Here is a 20,114-nt window from a genome sequence, read left to right on the forward strand (position 1 = left end):
GAAGGTCAGCAATACTCGTTAAAGAAAATGGGAGCTATCCCCAATTTACAGTCATATAAAGCCCTGGAAGTTCTATGGTCATTCTGGAAACTTCAAGGAGTTTATTCAGTGGAAAAGTATCGTTTTTATCAATATATTCATGCAGCTATCGTCCTTTCCAGCATCAATGGGATTTGTTCGATATTATTCGTCGGAGAGCTGTTCATCGTTCACAGTTTCAAGGAGTTGCTTGATAACCTGAGCATGAGTTTGTGCCTGCTTATCTGCGGCTATAAAACTATCATTATTTTAAGGACTCGTCTTCAGATAATCCAGATTCGGCCAATTTTGGACCAACTGGATATTCGCCCGTCAACGGAAGCCCAACGTTCTGAAATGGCTAATGTTTGCACAACTTGCAATCGCTTGACCTTGATCATTTGCTTTTCCTATTTGCTCGTTAACGGATTGTTTGGATTGATGGCTGCGCTCTCAGGACGTCAACATTTAGTTTTCCCAGTTTGGCTACCGTATGATTGGCGTGTCAGCGCTTTTCGATTTTGGATCACTTGGTTATACCAGAATGTAGCCCAGTTTTTTTTCTGTGTTCAGCAAGCAGCAAATGATGCCACCGGACCGGTTTATCTAAATATTTTGAACACTCATTTACGAATTCTCATGTATCGTATTGAAAGTTTGTGCAATGATCCGGAGAAATCTGATTTACAAAAACAAAAGGAGTTGATTGAAGCTATTGAGGATCATCGACTAATTACGAAGTAAGTCCAATTGTGAGATGCCATTCAAATATAATGTGAATAATATATATGGTTACCTTTTACCTCTTCCTGGGGAATAGCGCGACAACCACACCTACGCGCAATCGCTCCCGTCCCGTTGTCTGGAATACCCCTCAGCTCCCCCCACGACTTCCCGAAGTGCACACACTCATCCCCCACTGTTCCGCGTAAAACGACGGGGGCGACCCACTCGTCGACCATCTTGCACGGCGTAACCAGCAATGCAATTGTTGCTCCACCTTGATGGGTGACCTATCCACTGCCATTTCCGCCCTCCAATCACAGTGCGCACAATCGGCAGGCCTGTACGCCGACCAAGTTCCCCTTTGGAGATAGTGTCAGCCCAACGTACTCCAATGATACGACGCAAACAGGTATTGACGATAACTTGGAGCGTGTGGATGACAGTAGAATTGACTTTCCTGTACTACTCCCATATAGCAACATAGAAAAAACACTAGCCTAATAAAGCAGACAGGGTTTGATGGTGCGATGATCTGTCAGACTGCGAACCATGGTTTTGTTGGTGTTTATCTTCTGTACAACTCTACTTGCCTGTCTTTCCAAATCCAGAGCCATTTAGCCTAGGTCCATGCCCCGGTGCGAGAGCAAGCAGATGCCATCAGCTACTCGAGGTGTTTGAATAAAGATGTCATCATCCATTTCACACATCCTATCACAGACGGTTACAACAACGTTCGAAATAAGCAGAGGAAAGAGTTAGTACCGTTTGAACGGCTAAGTGACACCTTAGATATTTCAAGAAGTAAAATAGGGTAAACTTCTCCAGTGTATCTTCCACGTCTCGAAACGTCACACTGTTGACTTGGAAAACTGGAAGCAAAACGAAGAGCGAACACAAATGAAGCCACTTATTACTGGTGCGAGTGAAGCTTTGATCTCGTGCAAAATCGTGCAAGTACAAAGGTAACATGCCCATCGAAAAAGAGGTCAAAGAAGCCGAAATATTTATTTCACTACCATATGTCGCATCACCAAAGAATTAGCGAGTGGAGTAGTTGTGGAGGTGGTTCTAAACACCAAACTGTTCCAGAGTCTCAACGCCATCATGTCCCCTCCTCCAGCTAGAAAACACACTTATTGAGCAATAGTAGCACAGTCACCCAGTTCAAAGTTAGTCACGTTCTCTCCCAGACATCGTTGAAGGAAGATCAGACCAACCTGAGTTGATCTACCATGCCCTCGGCAGACTTTAATGTTTCCAACTCACCCCTGGCATCCATACAACCTCTGATGAAACTGTGCTCCAGTCTACGCTACAGGAAGGCGAAAAGGCGCCGCTGAGGAAAGCAGAGCCAAGGTAAACAGAGCCATCCAATGCGAGAAGAAAAGGAAGAAAACTGTATCACAAAGAAACCACAAGCAATAAACCTGATCAATAAGTACAACACAAAGAAGAGGGGCAACAAGGTCGAGAATATAAACAACTTCGTTTGTCTTCAGGTCGATCCTTTGGCCGAGAATGGTTCTCTGGAAGTACATAGTTCTGGTTCTTCCCATACCAATGTACCGTTCTATTGTCTGAGGCGCTGAGCGAGAAGTAAAATAAAATGGAGCCGGGAAGTAGCCTCAATGCAACTGTTACACCTACTCCCCCTGAACCTCCACATTAAATATAAAATAGCATACAGTGTTCTTAGACTACATATGACAGCAAAGCCATAGCAACATCCTAGACAAAGTATTTCAAAAACTCTGGGCATTCTTAACGGACTGCTTCAACCCAAGGTGCCTTCCAGGATTCACCAGTGTATTCCAGCCGGAGGTGCAGGCAATATTGGAAGTTTGTAGATGGTTAAGGCATGATCCGAACCCCAGCCCCAGCGCGTCAGATCGACAGCCAGCTGGCCATTAAGGTGTTGTAGCGGTGACATCCCTCAGGCTACTGGGGCAGAGGGGAGATGATCGGAACAGTCAGGCCTACACGTTCAAAGCCACCCTTCTCAAGAGTCCCGGTCATAGGAACCTTGAGGGGAATAAGCGGGTCAACGTAATGGCTAAGAAAGGCTCTGTTCTTGCCAGTTCCTTGGTGGTTCCTTTAGCAGCTGTCAAGGGTGGACAGTCGCTGCACATGGCGAAGACTTAACACCTGTGCCAAGTCAAGGAAGATTTGAAATGACTATAGCAAGAGCTGATCGCAAGAGCGCACCAACTGTGGAAATGTGTACTGGATTGCGAACCGGTTAGTTACGTAAATACGGATAAGGGCCATGCGATTGTCATCAGGGTCAGGGAAGAGTACGACCAGGTAATCATAGACAAGTTGAACAACGGAAACTTCCATAAATTGACGAAAACTTCCCTCTCGGAGTCCTTAAAGTGGTTTAAAAAAACAATCAAGGAATGCGAAGATATCATTGAAAACCTATCAATGGTGAGAATTCCTAATCCAACCCTTCCAAAAACCGGATGCCTCCCAAAAATCCATAAACCTGGAAACGAAATGCGAGTAATAATCGCCGCAACAGGCTGGCTAATAAACAGAACTAAATGGCAGATCTTAACAATCATTACAAGAAAATGGCCTTCACAATGGAGACGGAAATGGATCACAGCCTCCATTTCTTGACCGTTAACACAATGAACCAGGATGGGAAGGTGGAGTTTAACATCTACGGAAGAACCCCCCATACGCAGCGAACCATCCAAATAATTTCCAACCATGCATGGACTAAAAAAATAACCCCTTTCAACACCCCACTTTTGAATGGGGAGCCCCCCTTGAAACTCAACACACAGTTGCGCCACTCTACAGACCACATGTTCTCACCAAATTTTGTGGTAATCAGTTCAGCCGTTTTCGAGTAAATCAGGTGTTGTTACACCCAGACAGACGGACAAACATTGAATCGATTTGAATGGATCGGACCCAATCAAAAAGGCTGACCCCGACCAAAGTGTGAAGCCAGATAAAGGCATAAAGGCAGCAGGTTCACCCTCCTGACTTTGCACTGTCCACAACGGTCTAAGAGAAGTGGATGCTCGGTCATGCATCCTTTTTAACCTGCGCTCGGAAAAAGTGATCCGCGACACCAATATAAATAAGAAAGACACTTCAGGCCCACCGAACTGCTGGTTATGCTGATTATATTAACATGGCAATAAAAACGCAAGATATACAAAGTGGCTTCATCCAGGTCGACCAGACGGCAGGTGGTCTTGAGCAGGCAGCAATGGCCACATCGGGACCAGTAACGAAAGTAACAACAACATCAAATAACACTGGTTACCAGGAATCAAACAACTCGCCTCCCATTTTGACAATTCTGATGTATTCCTCGGAGACGTTGGGTTCTTAGCAAGAAAAATTGCAAACGGTTAGCCCCGTTCGAGAGAAAAATCCCCCGAAGAGAAGCTGTGTCAAATGCCAGGACACCAGACAACAGTTGGAGGTATTGAACCTCCCCACAAAACCGAGTGGTGTGGAGTTTCCTACTACGGCAGGTCTATACCATTCGTTGCCCCGTTGATGTTTTTCATGGAAGTATGCCTTGAACTTAGATCTTCCAAATTCTGGGCTCTACTTTGACGGTCCTCAGCAGACTGAATTCTCAAATATCTTTTGCAATTAAATAAATAAAATGCTAAAACATGACTTACCGCTTGGTGATGCTAGTGGTCCAGCGTTTTCAGGACAACCTCAAGCGAGGCAGCATATGCTATTGCTGAAATGGGCCCCGATGAATGTCCTGGCATATGAATCTACCTGAAAAGAATACAGAATACCAAAGGCTGATATGGCAGGAGTCATTTAAAAATGACAGGAAGGGTTGGATGGCCTGCAGATTTGTTAGTGGACCCAATATCAACATAACCCTGGCAAGGATGATGCAATGCACTCGTAGACTGCTTGTAGCTAGAGTGGTGGACTCTATACTTTTCAATGCAGTGGCAGTCTGGAGGCCTACATTACATACCATATACATTGCTCAAATGAGATCGATTTATAGAATGACCAACTTAAGAGCGTGCTGTGGTTTTAGAACCGTCCCCTACGCGGCAGCCGGGACGATTCCTATTGACATTTTGGTAATCTATGAATCGCATCTTAGATAGGCCCAGTTCTTCCTCTGATCGGCCATTATTGAGCAGGTGACAACAACCAAGAGGAACGGACGGAAAAAGATTGATGTCCCCATGGATTGATTCTCAACATCAATAATAGGTATAAATACCTATATAGGTTTAATCTGGACCCTGAGCATTTGCCTTTAAAGTGCCCTAGATATCCCTGGGGAAAGAGGACCTTAGAGAAGCCATTGAAAAAACCATTAGCAGCGGAAAGTATAATTAAAAAAATGCTTGCGTACCAGGAGAACTGCATTTATGCACATGGTGGGGTGGACTCAATGCAAGTTGAGAGAGGCAGATTAAGGGCGAAAGGAGAGACTATAGCCATGTCCACGACGTAACACTTCGCTGCGGTTCCCCGAGGAAGAAGACAAAATTTAGGGGATAGTTCTAGTGCAAATACCACACACTAGAACATATGTATCAATCTCCTTTGAAGATTTCCATCCCCGGAAATAAAGTCATGGATTCGATTTCAATAAGGTTTTTAAAAAAAACCGATAGCACAGGAGTAAGGTACCGCGTTCAACAATCGTATAGCTTGCTTCCGTCTGATTGACTCTCACATCCGATACTGGCCAACCTGACCTGGATAGAATTAGCTAGCTTTTGGTATCTTAATCTATCTCAATATTTCTTTTGAACTACCAGCGCACGAACCTCTTTTTAATATCTTTAAACATAGAAAACATTAACAGAAAAATATCTCATTTATCTTAACAGGATCTTCGACATCCTTCAAGGAACTGTATCGTACACAATATTGCTCCAATTTGTCGGATCTTGTCTTGTAATCTGCATGATCATCTTGGATTACTTTCTCTACAATTTAACACTAACTGAGATATTTACTGGACTGTTCTTCATAGTGGCGGAAATGATCGAGATTGCTCCTTGTTGCTACTACTCAAATGAATTTATGTCATCAACGGATGAGTTTGTGAATTCAATCTACTCCGCCGATTGGACAACTGAGTCGATCAAGTTCAAGAAACTCATGATCATTTTCATGATCTTGACACAGAAAAGTAAAGTAATTATTGCTGGAAAGGTGGTACCCGTGACATTGGCCACTTTTGCATCGGTGAGTATCAGAACTTCTATTTAGGCCTAGGGGATTCCACTAAAAAAAATTTAACATTTTACAAAGTCCGGCAGTCCAGCTTAAAATCAATCGATAGTATGGTCATTGAAACGAATCGCTACCAGTTCTTTAAGACGAATCCTTTTTAAGAACATGTGGAAAATAAGAACTCATTGAAGACCATTCATTTTCTGTTTGCATAGCATCTAAGGTACCTTAGTAAGATTTCTGACAGTATCTCGAAAACTATGGTATGTTTACTCGACAAGACTAGCCAATAATCCTACTCCACTCCACCTACTCCAGCACAGCACAGACGAAAGTATTCATCAGGCGCGTTCCAAGAGACGACTGGACTAAGCTCATGAGGACCCATGTCTGTAGTTGATTGGCCGTGGTCATTGCTGTCGATTTGACAGTTCTCTTTTCAGTGATATGAAAATGTTGAAAGAAAATTCTGCGCCATGTGGTTCTGCGATGTGCTACTCTCATAATAAATGTATGGAATAATGTGTCTGACACTTTCGGTGCTAGACGCGCACACGCTTGAAAAAGTTGGAGACCCAAATTCAGGATATGAAAAAACGTTTACTACACTACCACAACTGAGAACTCGAGATATCCACCGGCCAAGAGCCTGGCCAAAATCCAGTAAAATTGACGATTTGCACAAGGTCAGGGTAGCAAACATGGTCAAGAAGATAAAATCGTTAAAACCCTGCTGACGATAACTCGTTTGAAACAGACAGTCTCCGTCGGAAAAGCACGGGAAATACGAGATATCACTGAAAATCTGTCGGAGGGACTGACCGAAATCCAAAACAGCGGGTCTCAAAAAAGGCCGAAAATGCAAAATTGTTAGAGCCACACCTCGCTCGAAAAGAGAAGTGCCTCACATTCAAGAAATTCTCCCACTTCCGAGAATCTGTCCAAGATACAGAAAAATTGCCAAAAATACAAAATGTTCAGATGCGCTACCACATTCGAATGAAGAGATGGCCCAGATTTAGGAAATGCAAAAATCTCTTAAGGAACGTTCTCTTGTTACTTGTTGAATATTGTCATAAACTTCTGCAAAAGCATTGAAGGAACCCTAGACACCCAGGGGTATCAGGTCCTTCAAATCGATATTACATATGTGGTCCCGGGTTCTCGTGGTACGAAAAACAGCCAGTACCATTTCGCAGCAAACAAGGTATAACATAAGGTTACCCTCCACAGAGTCCTAGACAGAGTACAGAATGATGCGGACAAGCACATCTACTTTAAATAGGAACTATTCAACAGGAATCCAGTTGCCAAGTCAATTGGAATTTGCTAACCGGTCCACAGAGAAGATTGTTCTGCAACGAAACTGGTGCAGCAGCTGATGTCTACTGCTGCTTAGTGAAATCAACCGTCAGTTAGTTGACCGAACAGTTTAGCTTAACCAACTTTACTTATAAAAGGGCCTGGAACAGTGAGCCGAACCGCACGAGTACTACAATCATGCGGTGTTTTCTGCGATAGCAGTCCTTGCTCTTCCTGAACGTTGTACGTGTCGGTCCTCTAAGGTGGGGGGTACTCACTTATGCCCGAACGATTAAACGGTTGTGCGTCATCTAAAAACGGTCCACAGTTACAGCGTTAGAACCCAAAGAGAGGGAACCGCCCAGGGTAGTACGTAGGGTTTCCAAGTAACCGGCAACGAATTCAACAAGAATACATATTTTATTAGCTTTGATGAAAATCGACTGCACCCACCTAAATTTTGAATCGAATTTCCGTTGCGGCGGTAACCCCCTCCCCCGGTTCACCTCAAAAAAGTCATGGCTTCTCAATGCAAAGCCATTTACATGTCAAACCGTTAAGGTCTAATTTTGAACCCTATCCCCGCAGGGGTAAAGCAAAGTACAAAGAGAGGGAGAGACGAGAGCCTTTCTCTCTCTCAAAACTCGTTGAAAAATCGCGGAAGTCAGCACGCTTGAAAAGTTACGGTGGTTCAAACGACGGGTATTTTCATATCATGGTAAGTATGGTTGCTGGGACCACACTTACCATGATATGAGGCGTCGACAACTCTCTGTCGGCGTCGACGGGGTGATGTGAGCGTAGCTCTGCCAAGGTGGTAGTTGCGACGTGTATCAGGAGCCAGCCCCTTCGGGACCCTGGTCGGGAAGTGTGCACTGAACCGGTGTTAGTAGACCGCGTTGCCCCGAGCGAGCGTTGATCCGTCCGTGAATTCCGGGATCAGCTAAGCGTAGGTCAGGCCTTAGGGAACTGGGGTAGGGGCTGTGTCCCCGAGGGTATACCCGTTCTTGACTTTTGCGGCCCGCTCCCTTGCACACGATGCGCTGGTACCTTTTTCATGGAGAATATTCAGAAAATTATAAAAAAAACGACGAAGCAACAGACAAAGCGGAAGAGCTGGGTGCGTTTGGGCGGAGCACAAAAATGCGTCGTTCACCGCAGCGATCAGTGAAAAAGGCAACGAGGGCTGATATACCCGATGAGACACCGGGGCGCCCAAAATAAAGAGGAAGCCTCATCAAGTGGCGTGACTGACCGTGAGGAGATGGCAACTCCATTACCTTGCAGTGCTCCTGTTTTGGAAGTAAGCTCAGTGAGAAACGCTAGTCCTGAGCAGATGGATTTGGACACAAATCGAGTGGAAGTGCATTGGACCGTCCTCGCTAGAGCCGAAGAGGAAAGGCTCATCAGAAAGTGCGCAGCAGTGGTGAAACGTATGCGGTCGGCAACGTTCCTTCAGAGGAACGTCTGCAAAGGCGTCAAAAACGGGCTGATGGAACTGGAGGAACTACTGGACTGCATTTCCTTTTATAGACGAACGTGGAAAGCAGCGGAAGACGATTGTAGAGCAGAAACAGTCGCACTCCCCGCTGAGAATGCTGCTTGCGTCAAACGGACCGCAGATAGCCCTCTGCAAAGTGAACTGGGGAAAAAGCGAAAAGAGGACGACGTGCCTGAAGGAGACTTTATCGAAGTAGTCTCCAAGGCCCTAAAAAAGAAGGCGAAAAAGGATAAAAAGAAACAACGGACTCCGTCGCCAGAGACACGTCTGTCCAAAAACAAGGAGGCTGCCAACCCAAAGCCAGTAGCGGAAAAAACGACGAAACGAAGAAGGACTAGACCGTCGGCTCTGCTTATTAAGCTGACGGAAGGCAAGACATTTGCGGAAGTCCTTAGTGAAATCCGCTACAGGATGAAACCCGAAGAGAACGGAGCAGAGGTGTCTTCGCTACGGAAAACGAGGAGTGGTGGAGTTCTCGTCGAACTGTACCCAAAGACGACCAACAAGAGCACGTTCTGCGAAGCGATCAAGGGGCTATTGGGGGAGAAGGCTCTTGTTTCCAGCCTAGAACCCATGTGCTCTCTAGAAATACGGGATCTTGACTGCCTCACAGAAAAGGCCGAAGTAGAGGAGGCGCTAAAGCGTGAATGTCCAGAGGTGACCAATGCCCGGGTAGGTATTACCTCTGTAAATGCTCAAGGCCAAAAGCTCGCCGTGGTGGAAGTCCCCGAGCAATATGCGAGGAAACTCCTTAACAGCGGGAGAATCAAAATCGGATGGGTAGTATGCAGGGTACGAATGCGGATAGTCCCCACCAAGTGCTACAGGTGTCTGGACTATGGACACACGTCAGCAGCTTGCAAGGGTCCGGTCAGGAGGACAGTATGCCGGAGATGCGGCCAAGACTTGCAAGGAAAGCGAGAGTTGTGTTCTCTGCAGGGATCGTGGCTCGTCTGGCGAAAGCGTGGCACACACTGCGGACTCGGGACGGTGTCCGATCTTCAGGGCGGAATTGGAGAGGGCTAGGGTGCGAACGCCATGATCCGCATTTTGCAAATTAACACGCACCGGAGTGCAACCGCTCACCAGTTGCTAGCACAGTTCGCTGTGGAAGTAAATGCTGATCTAGTGCTGATTAGCGAGCAATACCGAAACAAGGACCCGTCCTCATGGTATCTCGACTTATCAGGCACCGCTGCCATCTGGGTTCGGGACGACGTTCGACTTCGTGTTCTTGCCGAAGGCCGGGGAGACGGATTTGTCTGGATCCGATGTTTAGGGATAACGTTTTTTAGCGTTTACCTGACGCCGAATGAGTCGATTCCGGACTTTCAGCGCCGGCTTGATGCTCTGGAGGACGCCGTTTCGAGCACGGAGGGACGAATCCTGGTTGGCGGTGATTTTAATGCCACGGCTCTTGAATGGGGTATGCCTCAATCAGACTCCAGAGGGAAACGGATTCTGAAAATGGCGGCGAGAACCGGGCTCGTAATTTTAAACACCGGATCCAAGCCAACGTTTCGGCGCCCAGGTTGTGAAGGAAGCATTCCAGACATCACTTTTGCCTCGGAATCTCTGGCATCACCGGTGGACGGGTGGCGAGTCCTAGAAGACTTCTCGGCAAGTGATCATCAGTACATTGCGTTCGAAGTGTTTGACGCTACTTGCCGGCGAGCACCAACACGACGTTCCCCTTGCGTGTGGAATGTCGCGAGGGTGAACATCGGAAGGTTCGTCGAAGCTCTTGGAGCAGGTAGGGCTGCGCTGGGGGGCACTCCGGGGGGTGGTGGTGTCGCAGCTGACACCGTCGTAAATTCAGTGATGAATCTGATACCGACGGCGTGTGAGGCTTCCATGCCCTGGAGAGGCCCCAGGCGCGACAAGCCTTCTATGTACTGGTGGGCGGCAGAAATTGCCGACCTACGGAAGGAGTGTCATAAGCTCCGTCGTTTGGCACAACGCTTGTACGCCAACGAGGAAGCATGTGCCATAAAGGCACAATATAGATCAGCAAAAAGGAGTCTCGCTATAAATAAAAGCAAAGCTCGCGGCTGGCAAAATCTTGTTAATGAGGTGAATGAGGACTCGTGGGGACTTGGCTATACGCTTGTTACTCGGAAAATCGGAGCTCATCAAGGATAGACTCGCTGAAGCGATCCGTGCTGCCGGGGACTTATCCGCAAGGCACTTCGGGTTTAGAACAGGCAAATCTACAGTGGATGCTGTTATGGAGGTCGTAGATGCGTTTAATCGAGCCGGGGCACAGAGCCGCCGATCTCGACGGATAGTGCTCCTCATAACGCTTGATGTCAGAAATGCCTTCAACTCCGTAAGATGGACAGATATGCTAGGCACACTAGAGAACTCCTTTCACATGCCAAGCTAGCTCTTGCGGATATTGAGGGATTATCTGAAAGACCGCTCCCTTTTCTATGAGACGCTAGAGGGCCAGAGGAGGATGGAAATCACGTCGGGAGTAGCGCAGGGATTCTTCCTAGGGCCGAACCTCTGGAACGCTTCCTACGATAGTCTGCTGAGACTCGATATGCCCGAAGAGTCGCGCCTGGTCGGTTATGCAGACGACGTTGCGGCACTTGTTGCCGGACGCACTGTTGAACAGGCGCAAAGCAGACTTGGCATATTGATGCGACGGGTAAGCGGATGGATGACTGCTCACAGTTTCAATCTTGCGCTGGAAAAAACCGAAGTAGTCATCCTGACCAGAAGGAGAATCCCGACCTTGCGTCCCAAATCGATCGGCGAGTTGACTATAGAGTCAAAACCAGCGATTAAATACCTTGGTTTAATGCTCGACTCGAAGATGAGCTTCTTCGAGCAAATCAAAACAGCCGCGGACAGGGCTACAGCAGGAGTCGCGGCCTTGAGTCAGCTAATGGCGAATGTCGGCGGCCCTATATCAACTAGGAGACGTCTCCTCATGGGAGCAACGCAGTCCGTCCTTCTCTATAGTGCGGAGGTATGGGCTGACGCCCTTGACAAGGAGGTGCATCGTAAACGCCTCGCTCAAGTGCAGAGGCGGGGAGCTTTGCGAGTGGCGTCTGCTTATCGCACCGTCTCCGAACCGGCTGTGATGGTGATTGCGGGAGTGATCCCCGTTGTCCTCCTTGCCAAGGAGCGCAAAGCTATCTATCGCCGTAAGGGCGAAAACTTAAGAGAGGTGGTTGCCCGTGAAGAACATCAACGCACCCTTAACGAGTGGCAACTTTCTTGGCAAGGGGCAAGTGAACTGCGCGGCTCATCGACAAATTAGACCCATGGTTGAACAGAAAGCACGGTGAGATTGATTACTTCCTTACCCAATTTCTAAGTGGGCATGGGGGTTTTCAGTCTTACCTGCACAAGGTTGGGAAGGCGCGATCTCCTGATTGTGTGTTCTGCAATAGAGTGGCGGATGACGCTGAACACACCTTTTTCTCTTGCGAGAGGGGCGGCCTCCACCAGCAGCTTTATGCAGACACAGGGAACTCTCTCCAGACAACATTGTCAGAGAGATGCTGAAGAGCGCTGGCAGCTGGAATCGTATTGCGCATTATGTTCGGGCTCTTCTTACTACGAAGAAGATTGAACTCAACTGGCAGAGGGATCGGACGGTAAGGGGTTCCCTGAACTAACAACTCCCTTCCTCCCCTCCTCTCCCGTTGGTGAAAGGAATTCCCTGACTTGAAGGCTCCCAAAGCCGGGAGAGCGGGAGGGCTAGCCCGAAGTAATGTGTCAAACGGTTCCAGGCTAGTTCTCTGATGGCAGGTAGGTGTTTAGTTGGTAGTCCGCCAGCGTGCTGTTGCGGGAGTCGCACACTCTGTGCGTAAACGCATTCACCTACCCTACTCCCAAAAAAAAAAAGTATGGTTGCTCAACCCCACCCCCAATCAGGACGAGGGTATGTTCAACATTGACTGCTTGTTGTGTGACGCGTCAGCCTCTCGCTTTTGGAAGAGCTATCTTGCTGATCGGACGCAGATACACTGGTTAACCCGCCTGAAAATATCGATGAGAATTGGGCCAACATAAAAAAAGCTCTTTTCTCGGGTGCTACACAGATCATCGGCCACGTCTCGATGGGACATGGTATCGATCTGATTAACTGCGTAACCGTGCAAGCAGATGGATGAATGGAAGGGCTTGACGACCCTTTTGAGCACTGCCTATGATAATGAGTGTAAAGCACTCAAACAGCGATACCGAATGAAATCTCAGAAAGTTCAACGAATCTGATATTGAGCTAGTCAGAGAAGTGGAAGATGCCGCAGAACACAATGATTTCAAAAGTGTATACCGCATCACGAAAGAGCTTGCATGTGGTCGCAAATATTTCAATGGTCATGTGGAAGGGGTTAACGATCGACTTCTCATCCACGTTGACGCGCAACTAAAGAAATGGAAAGAACACTTCACCACGGTTCCGATGGAACTTCTGCTGTTGTAGATGAAACATGTAATCTCCACCTCTTGTGGATGTAATATGTGACATACAGGTATGGCACACTCCCTCAAACAGAAAAGATATCACTTTGGGCTTCAATACCCTCAAATAAAATAAAACTACTAGGCCTCCTCGCAGAGTTACTTATCGCTGTACCTGCAGTTTCTGCAGAAATCTTACGAATCCGAGACGTTTCCCAGAGAGTGAAAGAAGAAGATGATCGTGAAGATTTCAAAAAAGGCACCCGTTCCATCCCAAAGATAATAGTTTAAATAATCCTGGAAAGCATCAGAGAATTTCTCGAAAGCTTGACCAACAGAACGCAGGCTAACTCCAGCTCTGGATCCTCCTGCATTGACTACACCAACACCCTACAGATCATTTTGGAACAGTACGCAGAGGTTAGATATTCGCTGTACCTGCTCTTCATCGATTACAAATGAGAGAAGAGAATTCCGAAGAAATTAACAGCTATTTTCAGAGTGACATAAAATGGGGGTGGGAGGCTGTGCTGAAGTAAAATCTCAGAGGAATTTGAGGTCCGAAGTGGCGTCCGCCAGGGCAGCATCTTGTCATCGATATTATTTCTTCTTGTTATTGGCTACGTTCTTCATGTTGCCTTGTCAACAGGATGTGGACGAGTTCAATGAACTATGAGAAATGTCTTCAAATACATCGACTACGCTGACAGCATCTGTTTGCCCTCTCACCGAGTCATGGGACTTTACGAAAAAATGCCCCTGCATTTAGAAAGAGAGGCAGGTAGAATCCAGTGATGGTAAACACCAAGAAAACCGAGGTTCTCGATCTGACCGGCCACTATTCTCGGTATCTGCATTAATGGGCTGAGAATCGAAAGCTTTGGTGAACTTATATAGCTAGGAAACGTGGTTTCTGCCGTCGTTGGCGCCGAACTGGATGTTGCATTTACACTGCATTTTCGTGCCCCAGCTTCCAACCAAAGTTTGCACAAAAATTTACTAAGTGCATGCGACTGCGCACCCCGATGTTAATCAACTTTTTTAGAGTCAAAATGAAAGTAACAATACTATCTAACAAAATACGTGAATGAAAAAAAAAGTTTAACACTATATTAACTAACAATTTTGGCCACTTGCGACCAACTACTTTCCCTAAGCTTCTTTTTCAGAGCAAGCAGAAAAATGGTGTTTTCCTAGTGAGACTTCTTCGTCAGTTTTTGGACGTGCATGGAGGCCAAAATTCGCGGCACCAACCCAACAACTGCTCTCATTGCATCGGACAAATATTTGGCAGCATGGGTTTGAATGGAAACAGAAACGTTGGTGGCCCCTCTCCAGTAGCTAGGGTTGACTAAAAGGTCGGCCGAAACACGGTGGCTTGATACGCTGGATATGAATTTAAAAGGCTCGCGATTGCATCCAGATCAGGCATTTGATAGAACCAAATGGCATAACAAATCACGATGAGCCGACCTCGCTTGTGAACGGGAGAAAGGCTCAAGGAGGAGAAAAAGTAGCTACCAACCATAGAATGTTCCATGACGAATCCGCTCAGGTATCCAACACCTCAAATCTGTCAACCACGGTGGTGGTCAAACACAATCTTTATACAAAGAAGCACAAATTACCAAGATTGGGTAAATACTAGGTGCAACTTGAAGAATGCGTTAAACTTCTGGAAAGGTGCAAAAGTAGGAATAAACAACTCTAAACAGAGCTTAATAAGATTGTTAGGAACATCTTTGCGTAAAGCTTTATCTCCCGTTTCGGTTGATCCCCCAGTGGCTCATTAAGGTTGGTGGGGAGCTCCTACATTTATTCTGATGAACGAGAACAGTTTAGTAGCGTCCTTGCAAGTACATGTACTTCTTTTCCATCCTACCTGCTTCTACACTATCTGCTGCCCGTATCCGCTTCATCGGGTGTTGGGAATACCCTGCCTATGTCCTAAAATCAGTATCGCCAACGAAAAGGCTAAAATTCACTGCTGTCGTACCTTCTTTTACGAAAACTCCTCTTGTCATATATATCGTTCCTAGGTAAGTGTTTAAAACAACATTTCCATGGCTCCAGCCGAAACAGGAGGTAGTTTAGGTAAATAAATCAATCACCTTAATAAAACCAACCTTCAACACATCTCTGGCGTTTTCAACCCCCGGGAATCCAACAGTAACATTCAGCAATGGCAGCCTTAAAGGCAGAAATTTGTCCTACATAGAAACACATAACCACATATATAACCTTTTATCCTGACCATGAATCAACATGAAGCCGCCAACTCTCACAGTTTGGAAATTATTCTCATTTACCATAACTACCATTTATGGAAGTCCTGTGAGTTCCATAGTTGGAATTGCATGTTTACTGGAAGCTAATAACGAAGGGAGCGAGGCCCTTGGATCCGACAATATTCTTCTTCTTCTTCTTTTTCTTCAGCCTTTGTCCCGTTCACAAGCGGGGTCGGCTCGTCGTGATCGGCTTCGCCATTTGGCTCTATCGAATGCCTGATCTGGGTGCAATCTCGAGGCTTTCAAATCCCCATCCAGCGTATCAAGCCACCGTTGCTTAGGTCTGCCTTTTGGTCGTTTACCATCGACTTCGATGTTCAGACCAATCTTGGCAAGTGAATTCTCGTTTGCACGAACTGCGTGACCATACCATCGAAGACGCCTCTCTCGCAACTTTTCCACGATCGGTGCAACCCCATAACGATCGCGGATATCCTCATTTCGGATGTGATCTAAACGTGTGACGCCACTAGTCCAACGTAGCATCTTCGTCTCCATTACCGCAAGACGCCGTTCATTGTCTTTTATGGTCGGCCAACACTCAGAGCCATAGAGAGCGACTGGACGGACGACATTGCGGAAAATTTTAGATTTGAGACGTTCGTTGATACGTCGATCACAAAGGACACCAGTTGTGGAACGCCACTTCATCCAGGTTGCGTTAATGCGTGAAGCAATTTCATAACGCAGTTCTCCATTGGCTGATAGCGTTGACCCGAGGTATTTAAATCGCTCAGTTCTGGGCAGATCACTGCCACTGACAGTGATTGTGCCTGTTTCATGGGGATCGGTCGTCAAAAATTCAGTTTTGTTTAAATTTAATCTGAGGCCGTGTTGCATGAGGCGATCATTCCATTTTTGGACAAATTTCTCGAGACCATTTTTGCTATTAGATGCTAGAAGACATCATCTGCATAAAGCAGTGTGTAGGGCGCTGGACGTTGGATATCCCGTGTGACGGTGACCATAACAAGGACAAAGAGGAGTGGTGAGAGGGCACTTCCTTGATGAACACCAACAGAGACACGAAGCGGTTTTGATACACCCGCCACACTTCGAACTTTACTTTTCGGATCGTGGTAGAGCAATTGAACCCAGCGCACGAGTTCTTCTGGCACGAAGTGTTGTCGTAAAGCATACCAGATGAGTTCGTGTGGTACACGGTCAAACGCTTTCTCTAGATCCAGAAAGGCAATGTAAAGAGGGCGATGCTTCTCACGGTTTTTCCATGAGTAACCGTGCAGCGTGTATTGCGTCAGTAGTTCCGCAGTTCTTGTCAAATCCGGCTTGATTCACGGTTATTTCAACGATTTCGCGAATACGGTTGTTAAGAATGCGTTCAAAAATCTTCATGGTATGGGAAAGTAACCGGACCGGACGGTAATTTGAACATTCTGCTGGACTGCCTTTCTTTTTCCATATTGAAACTGTGGTACTTTCTTGCGAGTCAGATGGTGTTCTTCCTTCCTGAATAACCCGGTTAAAGAATTCACTGAGCCACAGTGTTGGGTCCCAGCTCTTCGCTTTCCAGAGCTCAGATGCGATGTCATCAGGTCCTGTTGCGCTGACTGATGGAACTGCTCCAAATGTCGGCAATGATTGCGGAAGTGGAGGATGAGCAAATTCTTCAGTTGAAATCTGCTCGAAGTATTCTCGCCATCTATCCGTTGCGGCTCGACGGTTGGTAAGCAAAGTACCGTTCTTGTCATTAACACAACAGAAATTTTCGATATCCTGTGTGCGTTCATCACGGCTTTTAGCAAGTCGATAAAGATCTCTCTCGCCATCCCGAGTGTCCAGTTTATCGTAAAGATTTTTGAAATGGTTCGCTCGGGTGACAGCGACCGCTTTCTTTGCTTCCCGGTTGGCATTCTTATAAATTTGCCAATTAGCAGGTGTTTTATCGTCGAGAAATTTGTGGTAGAGGCGTTTCTTTTCACGGACCTTCATTTCAACATCATCATTCCAAAGTCAAGTATCTCGGTTGATGTACCGCTTACCCGGCTTGGTGACCCCGAGGGTTGCAGAGGCCGCTTTGTGGATCGTGTCTTTCATTTGGTTCCAGGATTCTTCCACATTCGTAATGGTTGGCAATCGTATCAGTGAGACCGTTTCTTCTTTCTTCTCACCAAATCGCCACCATTTAATGCGCGGCGGGCCAGTGCATTCCTCACGCTGTTTTATCGGTGGCTTAATTCGCAGGACGGCAATCAACGGCCGATGTTGAGGTGCGATGGTCTCATAGGTTAGGTTAGACACGTATTTGTTTTGTTCGTTGTGTGCGGACTAACTTGCTTACGTCCTGACGCCGTCCATGCGTCAAGAACCCTTGCCCATTTCTCGACAGGACCGGGGCCCGTCCTGCCGCGTCGACTGAGGTGGACGCCCTAGCATTTCTCCGAGGCTTGTGACTCAATCCGATCATGTTTGTAACGACATTCTATGCATTTTCTTGGTCGACCTGTCGCGGGGCCTGTCACCAAGAGAGATCAGGTAGGATTTAGCATAGTAGAATAACTCCAACTATACTCTATTTATCTCTTTCCCTGATCTCAGCATTTTATTTTTGTTTTACTGAGGATAGTACAGAGTACGTTGCCTCAAACCCTCCTCCTTTACCTGGGCTTGGGACCAGCATACTATGTTAATAGTATGGCGGATCCGACAATATTCCTCTTCCAAAATGAATTGGGAAATTCAGGGAGGCTTTAGCAGCGAACAGTAAGGATGCTTCTGAATATAGGACTGAAACTTGCTTATATTTTCAAAGCAAACGGTAGACGGATGTGGTTCTCTCCTTGATTTTGCCAAAAAGGGAGTCCATAGTCCTTAGATAAGTAAGTTTCTTAAGTCGCTAATTTCCCTCATATTATTGATTTTAATTAATTTACTCACAAGCCTATTAAGGTTTAAACTAAATATTTGAATATTTTATTGCAGATTATGAAGATTTCATATTCGTTATTTACGGTTGCCAGCAATTTCAGCAAAAAATAAAAACTATTCCTTCGCAACAGCCAGCCCCAACTTGGACTATGAAAATCACGAATTGGAGAAACCATACCAATGTATCTTTTAAAGTCAGATACCAAATTTATTGGACTTTGTAGAATAGTCATAAGACTTTACACTTGCTAATTAGTTCACGCACGCCTCACTTTCGTTTATTATTTATTCAAAAAAGTGCATAAAGTTTGTTTGAATCTTTTAAATGGTTTCTACTAGAATTTCCATCAAACATAATTGCTAAGAACCATTTCAATCCAATTTATGATAAATGCATTAATTTATGACTCACAATATAAAAGTTTCTAGTTTAATTTTGTGTAAATATTAATAAATTGCGAACTTTTGGTCGCGTTCAAGAGAAAAATTCTCCGAAGAATTTTCGGCCCCCTACATGAGGATGGATGGTGTGCTCCTAAACCAGACACAGCTCCTACCGTCCTAGCCGGTTGCTAACTTTTTATCCTCCTCTTGGTCGTCGCATTGCTGAGGGCTGGAACTGAAGACCACTATTATCTCTTGTAGCATTAGATACCACAGTAGTCCAGTTTCCTACTTCCGGGACACCGTTGGATATCAACGTCCGGGAACCTTTCCGCCGAACGTTCCCTTAGTTGCAAAAAGCGATGGCTGATGTAGAGTTACTTTCTCTACACAAGCCTGTGTATAATATGTAGTTGACCTAGATGATCCCCATTATTATCTACGTGAATTGGAAGGTTACTTATCGGTTAACACAAATTATTATGAGATTTTGAGCGTAGGATCAGAGCAAGGCGATTGGGTTCAGCTTTGGATTGTGTTTTAGTGAACGTACGAAGCTTGCCCTAACATGTTCAAACAAATTAAACACGTTGAGGAGAATTTTTAATTTGTTAATTATGATGAACACTTTATCCAGGAACGACTATCACTACTCAACAAGGAACTAAACTAAGCCATCAAACATCCAACTTCCTCTAACGAAGATATCATAATGGAAACTGGAGTGGATAAGGAATAAGAAACGCTTTTCTTCCGAACTCGGTTAATCTAGCGAAAAAGGATTTCGTCTAATAAAAACCAATTATTACGAAAGCCTTTGAATGCAAAATGATCAATACTTGTCTCCTCAAAATCCTCACCCGGAAACAAATTCACTAACTGACAAAATTACGTAGTCTCCTCTGGAAGAAGTAAGATGTTGGGTCTAAAAAAGAAAACGTGCATTAAGAAAGAGGAGCGAATTCATCGACAGGTTCGACAAGGGGGGCCCAAGGAAGTTTGACAGCATCCTAGAAGAACTATTGGGCTTCTTGTTTCAAGCTCCCTACTATGATTCTAAGGCTAAACAGCCCTACGCCCGCTGGACTCTAATCCCCCATGAATACCTTTGACTGTTCCATTCCTGGGAAGTTCGCATAGAACTGTTCCCTCAACCATTCCCGTTGGTTCCTCAGGGTTATAGTCATGAATCTCTTTCGGATTCCACGAAACTGTATTCAATTTATTAAGGCATTCCCATACCAATTTAAAGTTCATCTGATTGGACCTAAGTACCTCAATAGCCGACTGGCTGTGGTCAGAATGACAATATTCTGCCCTGTATAGTTTTTTTGGAGGTTGAAGGAGACACATCTATCTACGGCATATATTTCCACCTGAAACATACT

The 20,114-nt window shown here is 45.8% G+C and overlaps 1 protein-coding gene across 1 annotated transcript; it reads left to right on the forward strand.

Annotated features, from left to right (window-relative positions):
• On the forward strand, nt 1-18,453 carry LOC119656309 (odorant receptor 33a-like). Its single transcript, XM_038062757.1, has 3 exons — nt 1-758; nt 5,595-5,955; nt 18,397-18,453. The coding sequence occupies exons 1-3, from the start codon at nt 28-30 to the stop codon at nt 18,451-18,453; spliced, it is 1,149 nt and encodes a 382-aa protein (XP_037918685.1). The 5' UTR covers nt 1-27.
• The last annotated feature ends 1,661 nt before the right edge of the window (nt 18,454-20,114 follow it).

The sequence above is a fragment of the Hermetia illucens genome, chromosome 4, assembly GCF_905115235.1.
Source record: "Hermetia illucens chromosome 4, iHerIll2.2.curated.20191125, whole genome shotgun sequence".
Lineage (NCBI taxonomy): Eukaryota > Metazoa > Arthropoda > Insecta > Diptera > Stratiomyidae > Hermetia > Hermetia illucens.

Coding starts and splice junctions, on each gene's coding strand:
- LOC119656309 (XM_038062757.1), top strand. CDS start 28: ATGGGAGCTATCCCCAATTTACAGTCATATAAAGCCCTGGAAGTTCTA. Junction 759..5,594: donor GATCATCGACTAATTACGAA/GTAAGTCCAATT, acceptor TTATCTTAACAG/GATCTTCGACATCCTTCAAG. Junction 5,956..18,396: donor CATTGGCCACTTTTGCATCG/GTGAGTATCAGA, acceptor ATTTTATTGCAG/ATTATGAAGATTTCATATTC.